Source organism: Odontomachus brunneus, unplaced genomic scaffold (assembly GCF_010583005.1).
Source record: "Odontomachus brunneus isolate Ranch 3 - 2012 unplaced genomic scaffold, Obru_v1 Obru_scaffold_256, whole genome shotgun sequence".
NCBI classification, from domain to species: domain Eukaryota; kingdom Metazoa; phylum Arthropoda; class Insecta; order Hymenoptera; family Formicidae; genus Odontomachus; species Odontomachus brunneus.
In genome coordinates, this window is record NW_022639706.1 from 281,179 (window position 1) to 293,914 (window position 12,736).

A 12,736-nucleotide genomic window follows, 5' to 3' on the forward strand; every position below is an offset into this window, starting at 1 on the left:
GAATATGCAATGAAAAATGGGGTGTTCCATTTAAAAAAATTAATGTGACCTTGACCTGACCTTCGCTACGCAACCCAAGGTCAAACTGATGTGATCAGTAAATACATCTTTTTAAACGCCACAACTTTTATCTGAAACATTTTTTTCTAAAATGCTTAGTTTTCGAGATATTTCACCGGTCCGGGACTTTTTGAACACCCTGTATATATATATATATATATATATATATATATATATATATATATATATATATATATAATCATGTCATAAAATAACTGCATAACACGCAATACAAAAATTTGCAAAATTTCATCCAAAATGAATGCAAAAAAATATACAGAAATGTTGCAGGATATTTTAATTCCTTACATTGATGAAATAAATATAGAAAATTTCGTGTTTCAACAAATAAAATACCACTTATGAAATGACCATTGTATTTCCCGGATTTAAATCCTATAGAAAATCCATGGAGAATATTAGCTAGAAACATTTACGTCAATTCCAAACAATACAGCACTGTTAGAGAGCTAGAAAATGCAGTAAGAAATGTTTGAAAGAAAATTGATACTTCAATATTAGAAAAATTAGTTTACAGTATGGAGAACAGAATTTTTCAAGTTATAACAAAAATAGAAAATATTATATAGTTGTCGGTAAACGTATACGAAATACAATCCTACTTATACTTACTTATACTTTAGCTTGATGTGTGGAGCAGATTATAGTTCTGTATTATTGAGACACAATACTACTATTGAAATTCAATATTGTTGAGACATTGTATTACTCGACACAAAATATTGCGACTATCTGGTTGCAACAACACTGTCCGTGAGTACTCGGGACGCTTTAAAATTTACATTATGATAATTATCTTTATAAATAATATCTTTTATCTCTAATTTATGGCAACTTTTTAAATATCACGGAGTGTTTACATTTCTCAGTCGATCCGGAATTTATTATCTTTAACTTATAAAGAATGGCAGTTGATAATTCATAGCGTTTTCAAGTGTTTCTTCGCTTATAATTAAAAAAATAGAAATATAAATTAAGCCGTAACGAGTACATAAACATCACATTTAATATAAAATGTGAGTGAATAAATTATATTTTGTTGAATATTCTATAATAACTAGAATTTATCTTTAAATGAGACTGTCTAGTATTCAAATAAATTTATGATATCTTCGAAGATTTCTTATATAATATATGTTTCGTATGTTTCTCTACTTAATATATCAAAAAGTAAAGTAAAATAAAACCAATATTGCAAATATGATGGGTCATTGTTAAAAATTCTCATATGTATTTAATAACAATGGATGAAAAATTTGGAATTCCTTTCAAGAAATGTATATTATATGAAAAATGAGAAAGACTTTTAAATGAGAATAGGTATCAAATAATGTGATTTGCATTAATATGCCGATTTAAAAAATGACAGAAACTTTTTTGTAATACTAGTATTAAAAATACGAATATTAGTACACTCTAAAAGGTATCATTTTATGAACAATAAGTTCACTATTTATTAAATAACTATTTGTACATTGACTACGTAAAGATTATGTTTTCTCTTAAGCATTATCTCATATTAAAATTGCAAATCATGAAGAAAATTTGTATTTACTACATATTATTATTCCTTTTTTTTTTACTTTTCTATTCGCGTATATTTTAGACCTGAATTATTAGTCTTGTGTAATATTGTATGTAATCTTATGTTTATACTTTTGGTATAAATTAAGCAATGTCACAGCAGTGTCTCATGTCAAGCATGCGCGCGAGCGAATATATGCGATCCATTTCGTTTTCATGAATTCATTGATAAGCTGGTATCTAAGCTATTGAAAAATGTAATACGTGGTTTCAAGAAGCGTCATTGTTACTACTATCTATTCTTATTTACTAACGAAACTATAAACAGGCTCTCTCTAATTATACAACCAAAATAAAAAAGATATATAAATATGCAAGTAAAATTCTTGGTAAAAAATTTTATAATTTATGTTGCAATAAAAATTATTTTTGATGTTTGGTTCTAATCGAAAGATGCTTATCTTTAAAATTATGAAAGCGAGATCTCCCTTTGAGACGCCGGTGTCCATATACCAAAGATGATTAACCGTTTATTAAAAGTTTCACATTGTGACTTTCAGATCTGTGTAAAACGGTAATTTCACGGCGTATGAGGGTTGATTGTTTTCGCTGACGAAGATCGTGCCATTTTCTCCCTTTTCAATAAGTTCCACAATAGCAGTTGCTACGTGTTCAGGTCTATTAAAAAAAAAAAAGAAGGGTTATTGATGCTATTCAAATCAATATTATTGCGTTAGTACATAGTATTTCGCTGTTCAAATATGTGAAGCTAATATAAAAACTAAAATTTTCTATGTAATTAATTTAGATTTTCTAATGCGATTTATGAGAAAATAAGCATTAACTTATTAATTTTTTATTATATAATAATCTGCACATACATAAACTTTAAATTTACACAAAATGACTTTAAATTTATACACGACTTTGAACTATTATTCTTTTATATTGTATATTCTTTATAATTTGTTATTGAAAAGTTTAATTGTATAGCATCAAGTGATATTTGTAACTTACGATTGACTCTCTAATGTTGTCATCTCCTTAGCAGCAATTTCGTCGTCGAGAATATCCATGGCATAGATCTTGCTGGACATGAATTTTGACGCCATGGCTGTGTTCGTGAGACCAGGACATATCACCAACACGCGTATGCCTGTCTTCTCATAGAAAGTCTGCGAATGCATAAAGTTTCAATACAGAGAATTTGAGATATCTCTGCACAGTATCCTACTAAATATAAAATAATATCGCTATAATTTGTATTATCTCGCGTGAAAAGTCTAAATATATAAATTTGACATTTGTGTATCAAATTATATTTTCGGAGCCACTTTATATTTATTTAGTGAATCGATTTATTCATTTTGCATTCTTACCTGTAATGATGAGCTAAATCCAAGAATGGCGAACTTCGTACCGGCATAAATCGGCGCGATCGGATTGCCTTTCAAACCGACTATGGAAGACATGTTGACGATAGTACCGCCTTTTCCGCCTTTATGCTTTCCCATATGATTCAGACCCAATATTGTACCACGTACAACTCCTTTCTAGAATCATAAAGAACGATGAAGTTATAAAAGATAATAAAATAGTTCTGTATGCGTTTTTAACTGACATACCATAATATATTTTTGCAAAAATTATCCTACTTGGAATATTCCAAGAATGATTGATTGTTTTTGGTCAATTTGCTTACGGGTTTAAGGTCCCTGGATACTCGCGTCAGCTGTCCTTGTTTGTTGACTTTTCGCTTCTGACATCATTAAACAAGGATAGGTGAGTATCCAGGAGCCTTATAGCAAGGCTGCAGACCAGGACAAAATAAACGGTAATTCCTATATATTATCTTTACCATTAGTATTATATAAAAGAAAACTAAGATATATATTTTTTTTACAAAGAGAGTTGCGACTAACGCGACTTTTCTATATCATAAAAAAAGACAGCTTATTTTAATGATACGTCAGAATCATATATTATCAATGTAGAAATAAGAAATTTTACATAACAAGCATTACTTACATAATTAATATCAACCATCGAGTCCCATTTGGCATCATTCATGATACCGGCACTGTTGATAATAATGTCCAACGTGCCAAGTGTTTCTATCGCCTTGTCGAAGCAAGCTACGTTGCAAATATATTAGAACTACTTTTGTTTGGAAGTTGGATATATTAGAAATATTCTTGTTTGAAATGTTCCGTGAAAGTACGGGTAAAGACTAAATATACTTGATTATTTTAAATTAGATAAACGTTACACTTGTAACAATTCGTATTTTCGAGTTACAATCAATCGATATGATACCTGTGATTTCCTCAACATTTGCTACGTTTCCAGCGAGGAAAATAGCGTGATCTGTACCGAACTCTTTTTCCAATTCCACCACAGCGTTTTCACCATTCGAGTCGGGCAAATCTACGATTGCAATGACCTGCAATACATAAAATTCGATAAATATCATATAAATATGAGACACAACTGAAACTTAAAAACTGAATTTTTGTTTACTTTATATTTATATAAGTTTATATATAAGGTTTTATATAAAATTTTATATTTTTTATATAAAATTTCACCCTATATAACGCCATCCTTTTTCGTTTATCGCTATAATTTGTAGAAAAAATTATGTAGATTATATTCGATTGTTTTATATAATCTTATAATTACCTTTGCTCCATTTCGCAGTAATTCCCGAGCAGTGCAATAACCGATCCCGTTGGCTCCCCCGGTGATGAGCACGGTTTTCTCCTGGATCTCCATCATGTGGACACGTTCTGTTCGATGATCACACTGAAGGTACGATCTCGTCGAGCACTGATCTGCAAATAAATCCGTCACATACTGCTGAGAACATGCCACAGATGTTGAAATTTGAGAAGTCAACGGTGATGGAATATCATTCGCGAATCTGATAGGGATAACGTGAACCTGCTCTCGAGGTAAACAAGATCGGATTCGCGAGTCGATAGGTAAGAAGCATGAAGGAAAAAAGTGATGAAAACACGTAGATCCAGAACCGGAACCACTCAGTACAAGGCTGCAAGTCCATTTCTTGTATTGCTTGATTTTTCAGTATATAAGATCTTATCTCTGTAAAAAGAAAATATTCTATTATTACTAAAATATTACTATGCTAATATTAGTAAGATTAGTGATATACCAAAAAAATTTTATCATAGTCGGAGATTATTATATATTTTTAGCAAATTTTTATAGCTAACTTTTTTTGCCAGGGATTTAAAACAAAATAGCGGAATGAAACAAATAGTACAAAACCGTAGTACAAGAACACATTTAGAAAGATTCAAGTTAATACTTATGATATTATTAAAAGGCAATGCATTTTATTGGCAAGGCTAGCAACGTACATACCATGTAATGCATAACAGAAACAAACTCAACAATCGTTACTAAATCACGTTGTCGATCCAAAGCTACAAGGAATTATCCGAATGAGCAACATTTTTCAAACAAATTCGACGGATTCGCCTAGCTAACTAGATATCCGACCGATCTATATCGATCTGAGCGATACAATTTGGTGCGATGGTTGCTCCATGCCACGAGAAACCGAGACAAAACAGGAACAAGTTGCGTTCGCACTCAGCCTGTAGATCCTAATTCTAACGCTATGCTGTTTCTCTAAATATTCTGCATTTTCCTCAAAAGATTGTAGAAAAATTACGGACACGATTAGTTACGTAGTTTGGCTTGGAGTAATCGTCCGACGGATTTCGGTTTAATTCCACTCGCGGTTACACCGATGTAGATGATCCTTGATGTACGTATCGAACTTGAGCTGTAAATGATACACACGTATCGAACTTCAGCTGTGAATTTGCATGTGAACGTGAGCTTCAGTTTTTCGTCAAAATCTCTTGTGACATGTAAACAAATTTTATGTAATGTTCTTTTTTTCGAATATATTTCTTTCGACTATATTTTAATCAGTCTACCATCCTGATATTTTCACTTAAATATAATATTTATAAAACGTATATTCTCTATATGAGTGTTTGAGATGTGATATAGATTTGATTACTTTACGCTTTCCAAGATTAAAATATTGTTTTTCCTTCTACTGAACGTTAAAAGTTATATCGACGACAAGGAGGAGCAGCTTTGAATTTAGTATGATACCTTTTACTTCTCTCTTACATAAAAGAGATATTGTATTTTGCGATATTTTGCAAAAGGAATATTCGTCGATCCAGGATCATTTATATCGGTCATCGTAAGAGATGCATGTAAGCTTCTTTTCTCATCCTTTTTTTTTTGTACGCGTCGAGAGCGCGAAAATTAATGCTTTCACCTCTCTCACTCTGTTTCTTTCACACACGTTCTCTTCCTACCTTCACACAAGCAATAAATACAAAGTGTCTCTATTATATTCGATTTAGTAGTGAGACGCGATTACATTACACTTAGCGACGTAAGACGGCACGAAGGGAATCATTGAGATTATGTTGGATACATTAGAAATAAAGGACGATCGATTACGTAAGACAAGTAACTTGTGCAACAATTATAGATGACTGGCGGCTGGATATAGATATCGTTGCAATAATTTTCGCCAGTACGTCATATGGATATTCGCAACGCACGGAAAATGAATTCCTCATACGAGAATTTTCGACTGATATAAGCGAATGCGAATTGTTGTTCAGGTCCGTGCCGAAAATCGACGCGAATTCATAACGCAGGTGCGGGACGGAAGCGAAAGCCATTGTTTTTACAATGTTTTACATTTTCCTCTTTTTTTGTGTATGTATTTTATGCGTGCTAAATATTCCCGCCGCCGCGACGCGCGGGATTCTTTTTTCTCCTTATTTTTTCCTTGAATATCGCGATTATGAAATCCGAGATACTCTCATCTGCGTGTCGCAGATTTTGCTATGTCAGTCATAGTATAATGTCATTGTATAAATCGTACCAAAAGTATGACTTTCTATAAAAAACTGGAAGTGATGTGATCTTCGGACAATACATTCGTTGTCGTCAGTAAAAAACATTCCAAATATTTCCTTGAAATATTTTATATGAAAGTATATGAGTAAAACTACGTTTCATTCGCGTTTAGTCGTCGTCGATAACGGCCGGCGAAATGCCGACAAGTGATGGGATACACATCTCGATACAATTACAGTTAGTTGTGCGATACGGCATAAGATATTTGCAGTGAAGCGAGGAAGAATCATTGCACGTGAACGACACTCTCTTCCTTTTTTCCCTTTTTTTAGTGCTTCGAGAAGCTGAACTCGTGCGGCGGCTGTTCCTTCTCCACCATCCATACGCTTCCGCTCTTGCCGGTGTTCAACACGTGTATCAGTGCCTTTGCCACGTGTTCCGCCCTACAATATCGGAGGTTCTTTCAGAAAAAGTTCAATACGTACACTCGCAATTTGTTACATATTTTTCTGCTCTTACTATATCGTTTATATGTATCGTTTTCGCGACCAGGTCATTTTTATATTAAGTTATATTTATCAGATATTGAGATCATATTAAGCTTTTGCATCTGATGCTTTCAGAGAAATTATTACATGAACGATTATTGTTTTGGAAATTATTTGAAATTTTTATATAAACAGCGTAATTATTTGAAGTTAGAGTTATAGATTATTTAATTTAAGAAATGAGAGCTAATTATATAAAGATACTTAATAAGAGAATAATGTCGTGTGAAATTGTACCTTTGAAAGACTGATGAAGATATATCCCTTTGCCAGGCATCCTCATATCGAGCCAGAAGAAGCTTTCTGCCGACGTCTCGCACTAATTTAGTCTCTGTGGCGCTTGGACAAAGTGCGATTACTTTAACACCCGTCAAGTCCACGTGATATTGATCCTATACATATATTAAAAACGTAATGTATCATATATCAGTTTTATATTCCTTCTTATTTTAAATTCCCAATTCAATGTACAAGCTAAATATTACACAATGCAATTAAAAAATACTTACAAGGGAAAGTCCCGAGGTGATTCACTAGTTTTAATTCAAAACTTATGCTAACATATTGTATATGATGTCACTAAGAATGCAAGTTACAGTCCCTATCTTTGCGATATGACTAAATGGCGGTATAATATATTTTTTTATTTTTCAACTTATTTTTCAAATGTGATTCGGCCATATTGGATTGACTATTTTTTATTTCTCTTTTTTCATATCGGATTTTTTGTAATTATACAGTAGTATGATTTTATTTGATTTCTTTACCTATTAAAAAAATTTTTTATGCCTGATTTACTTCCTTTCCTCTATATCAATTGATTTAAAAAGTAGATATTTTCAAAAAATTTTCCCACGTATGATTTTGGATTATTGCATCTTTTTATATAAAAAAATTTCAAAATCTTATTTACAATTTTTTTTTATTGTAGCACTTTGTGACAGATCAATAAACGGTCACCGAGATGATATAATAAGAGTTTGGTTAACTTTGAGTACAGAACGGTAAAAAGTAATTATCAATGTCATAATTACTATTGCATTAATAATTGAAAAAGTAATTATCAATGCTTTCCAATTCAATATAGCCGAATCACATTTGAAAAATAATTTAAAAAATAAAAAATATATTATACCGCCATTGTGTTATATTGCAAAGATAGGGGCTGTAACTTGCATTTTATCTTAGTGACACCATATACAATATGTCAGCATAAGTTTTAAACCAAAACTAGTGAATCACCTTCGGGACCTTCTTTTGTTAGATAATAAGAATTGTAAGAGTAAATTTTTCCGAATCTATTCTCCAGTCTGTGTGAATAATACTGTCTTAAAATATTTTTACTACAATTATTAATTTTCCATTTTATCTAGAGTGAAAGAGATCTACCCTTCACTGAAACGATTGAAAAATCGACGACCTACATTGTCGTTATTTCGAGTCAGCAGATATGATCGATAACTGGAATATGTGCAAGAAGAATACTTACCCCGAAAGCCCTGGTGAAGTTGACGACGGCCGCTTTTGTCGCGGAGTAAATTGGCACACTGACGTAAGGGTTAATGCTGACATTGCTGCCGGTGTTAATAACGACTCCACCCTGGCCACCTCTATCTGTACCCATAAACCGTTGAGCGAGCAAAGTACCGCGAATCACTCCGTTCTGTAAATATAATTATGGGAGCGTTTATGTTTTAACGCCCGCGCATACATCATATCAAACACGTCAGGATTATTTTATTCTTGAAAATTGATCAATAAATATGGAGTTACATGCAATAAAGTCATACAAAATTCAAGGAAATCGATTTCAAAGATGCATGATATTTTTCCATTGAAATAAAAAAATGAAGAGCACAAAAACATGGAAATATATTGAGACGGTCTATAGAAAAATTCTAGATTAAATATCTATCACCGTTTCTAAGAAGTTTTTACGAAAGTTAAAGATTCCACTTTTCGAAATTTACTACATTTAGATTTTTTTTCATGAGAAAAAAAACTATTCAAGAAATATCGCTTAATATTATTCCAATACAATTAATTTTTTGAAGTTATGTAGCACTACACAGACTGCATCAATTATAATCAGAAGTAGATAACATATGTGAAAACTGAAGAAATAGAGAAATCTTTATAAAAAGTGCCATAAATTTACATCAACTTATCAAAAAGTGATTTACTGATACTATTAGGATACTTAACTAATATCTAATACTAATACTATTAGGACAAGTCATTCAAAATATACTGAAAGGAGATCTGTTGGAGATATTTGCTTACGAGATTAATATCTACTTCAAGCTCCCAAAATCGGTCATTCATGATACCAGCATTGTTGATAACGATATCAATATGACCGAATTCCGCGATCGTTGTCTGAAATGATTCTGTAAATCAAATTGTATTATATTGCTACATGAGTAATCACCGTAGTAATAAAAATGATATACATATATAGAGTAACGCACATAACTCTTTACAGCTCCACATCGTAGAAATGAAGAAAGATATAAAAAAATATTTCCAAGAGTTGTAGGATATCGAAAGCGAAAAAGATAGTAATATTTGATCTTGGAATGATTCTGAAAAGTTCTGTCAATATTAATTTTTTTAATGGAATCATGGTAATATGTCAAATAAATGTTACTATCTTTTTTTCCTCGATATCCTACAACCTTTGCTAGGAACATTTTTTCATATCTTTCTCAATTTTTGAAATATCAAGCTGTAAAGAGTTATGTGGGCCTTGTACATGCATTAGTCATTTATGAATGCGATGAATCCGTAAATATCGCCAATTATCGTACCTTCAAATTGCGGATAATCAGTGACGTCGCATTGGGAGAAGATCACACGATCTTTGCCGTATTTTGCGGTTAGTGTCTCCACCAACTTCTCACCCTCTTCGGTGTTAATATCACAAATGGCCACCTATAAATGACGACATACATGTAAAAATAAACAAACCTTTTTGCACTTATAGTGCTATCTAAAATAAGCTTGACATTATTTATAAAATATCTCTATTTATTTATAGTCAGAGTGAAATGTTAGTTACATTTACATGAGAGTGTTGGCAAATCGAAGTTATTAAGTATGAAAATTAATTTAAATTTTGCTTATATATAATAATGAAATATTTGTTTATAGGAATTTTCTCGAAATCAACAAAACGAAATAAGAATTTTTTGAAGATGAGAAAATGAAAGTACTTATTGAAAAAAAATGAAAGTACTTATTATTGAAGTAAAAACACATCAATTCTACGATATTTATCTTGAGCTTGCGATAAATCTCTCATTTATCTTCTGAGAGTGATCTAAATATAAATTGGCTGTTTTGAAGGAAAACACGTTAAAGAATTCTTCGAACTTTCTTTTGCACGAAACTTTAGTTGCAGACATACATGATTTGCAAATCACAAATTCACACAAATAACGCGTAATGTTCACCGCTTGGAAAATCGCGATAATAAACGATTTCTGTTTTTCGTGAAAGAGCAAGATATGTGTTATGATATGAAAAATACACGTACGTTAAAGATTGAGCAGACAAATTTTCTCTTAAACTGCCTTACCTTGGCACCCTGATTTAACAACTCGATGGCACACGCTTTACCGATGCCGGAAGCGGCTCCTGTCACAAGGGCAACTCGCCCTTTTATCTCCATTTTCTTTGAATTGCCGTCTGCTTTTATATCTGTACATATGAAATTCCAGATTAACACTACCGTTTTATTATTTCATACAGCTAATTATACAAATAACGATACAACTTTTAACGCTACGTTTTATTAATGTTTTAATAATATTCCACTCAGAAAGAGGACCTTAAGAGAAATAAAAAGTTACCTCTTCACAAAAATTCGTGTTCAACATTTCCCCGGTAATCTAACTCTGTTCTTTTTCCTTCACATTATCTCTTCCGAACTACCCTTAACTCTTTATTCTATAAGAAAATTGACTCGCTTATGTCTTTCAAGAGCAGCAGGCGTTCACACCTGACACACCGCTTTCTCACCTGTCATGAAGACATATTACTTCGATCACGATATCATCGAACGACGTGAACCGACGCTTTCGAATAACCGTGCTTCAATTTAACCATACCGGCGTACAGTACCCTCCCTTCACTCGCTCTGCTTACAGGTAATTTCAAAATTCGACAGAATGCCTCGCGACACTGCTCTAATCATCCCTCCCCTCCCCCAAATCGCCTATTCTCCGTCGTCTATTCTCAATCGCTTACGCCGTCTACCGCACATCAAGATTGAACTCGCCTTTTCGTTTCGTTCAGTTCGCCGTACCTTTCGGATTCTTCCAGCCGTAATGACGTACTGCAATAGACGAGGTTGCAAGGAGAGTAAGTTGGCAAGCCGGCTAGCTTGCGTACTCAGGTACAATGCTGTGTGTCTTCTCCAAAGGGATGTAATCGGCGACGGTCGTAGGAGACTCGCGAAGGAAGGTGTGGTTGGTGGATGCGACCACGTACTCGCTGACTGACTGTCTCAGCCGGTGCGACAGTCGGGGTGCGCACCCGGCGAACACCCGGTAGAGTCCGATATTGATTGGCGCGTCTGCGTGTCATGCGGGTGTGCGCGACGCGTCTGCGAGCCGATGCGTGCCCTTCACGCACGTGCATAAATACGTGAGTGCATGCGTACGCGTGCTCGCAACCCCACAACAGACTGTCCGACGGGCCTTCCACTATGTCTCGGTCCTGTGGCCCCTTTTATTTTTAGAACGCCGTCAAAAAAAGCGACCGCGCCCCGAAAGCGAGAGTTCGAAAGCCTTCTCCTTTTCTCGATCGCACGCGCGACGTGGAACTCGCTCGATCTAAGAAATGCTAACCGCTCGCGTTTGAAGACTTGTACATGTAATGTTTAATTCTGTACATTGATTTGACGATTATATCACCTGCGCGATTCCAGCTCTTGTAGAAGAATCTGAAAACTTAGAATTATTTATGTACATAAAATAACATTTATCTGTGATTCGTTAATCAGATTTTAGTATGAATTAACGAATTAATGACAGGTAATAATTAAATATTGGATGTAAATAACGCGAATAAAACTGGAACGAACAGTTTTGCTATCTTAAGTCCCATATGTAATGTTTGTCGCGAACATCCTTATCAAAATAATGTCATCACCTCTGTTTTCAAGTTTCATAATCAATCCCGCAACAGTGATAGTATAAGAAACATATTCATGTTATCATTATCTTTAACATTACTATGTTTATATCGAGTATTGTACAGAACCGTTATCGCGGAGGAGTTAAATTTAACTAAAAAATGCTAATTTGAAGGAAGTTATGTACTATTAGAGATTAACACATTAAGGATGCGTAGCATCCAGTTTAAATCTAGTGTTGTCTATTTAACTTCACTTTCGCATTTCCTTTTTGAAATATATATAATCGAATATAACAAATATAACAAATATAAAACTTACTATTTTTTTACAGCATCGTCCTCTTAAAGAATATTAGAGATACACTCGGAATACTATTGAAAACTGTCACGAATAAGAAAGCACAGATGACGTGAGGAATAACTGACATGCGATCGGGAAATGAAGACATCCACGAAATTGCGTCCGTAGATAACGGATCTCGCGCGACGAGACCCTGGCAGATTGAACGTCACGCAGT

General features: G+C 33.4%; 2 protein-coding genes across 2 annotated transcripts in view; both read right to left on the reverse strand.

Annotated features, from left to right (window-relative positions):
- The window catches only part of LOC116852816 (alcohol dehydrogenase 1-like), a 5,411-nt gene extending 4,019 nt beyond the window's left edge, over positions 1 to 1,392 (reverse strand). The window contains exon 1 of the mRNA XM_032833506.1: positions 694 to 1,392. The gene's annotated coding sequence lies outside the window, so the exon portion shown is untranslated. The remainder of the gene's footprint in view (positions 1 to 693) is intronic.
- Positions 1,393 to 1,507: 115 nt separating this feature from the next.
- On the reverse strand, positions 1,508 to 12,686 carry LOC116852796. Its single transcript, XM_032833470.1, has 14 exons — positions 12,538 to 12,686; positions 11,386 to 12,031; positions 10,657 to 10,778; positions 9,887 to 10,010; positions 9,360 to 9,466; positions 8,566 to 8,739; positions 7,314 to 7,468; positions 6,860 to 6,971; positions 4,288 to 4,680; positions 3,922 to 4,048; positions 3,634 to 3,740; positions 2,985 to 3,158; positions 2,623 to 2,780; positions 1,508 to 2,283 (listed from the first exon to the last, which is right to left on the reverse strand). The coding sequence occupies exons 3-14, from the start codon at positions 10,747 to 10,749 to the stop codon at positions 2,148 to 2,150; spliced, it is 1,860 nt and encodes a 619-aa protein (XP_032689361.1). The 5' UTR covers positions 10,750 to 10,778; positions 11,386 to 12,031; positions 12,538 to 12,686; the 3' UTR covers positions 1,508 to 2,147.
- Positions 12,687 to 12,736: the final 50 nt, after the last annotated feature.

Bases quoted from the DNA above. Each gene is read 5' to 3' on its own strand.
- LOC116852796 (XM_032833470.1), bottom strand. From the start codon at position 10,749: ATGGAGATAAAAGGGCGAGTTGCCCTTGTGACAGGAGCCGCTTCCGGC. The intron at 10,011-10,656 runs GTAAGGCAGTTT...CGTCATTTATAG, and splicing joins TGTTAAATCAGGGTGCCAAG to GTGGCCATTTGTGATATTAA. The intron at 9,467-9,886 runs GTACGATAATTG...TTTGATTTACAG, and splicing joins TGATTATCCGCAATTTGAAG to AATCATTTCAGACAACGATC.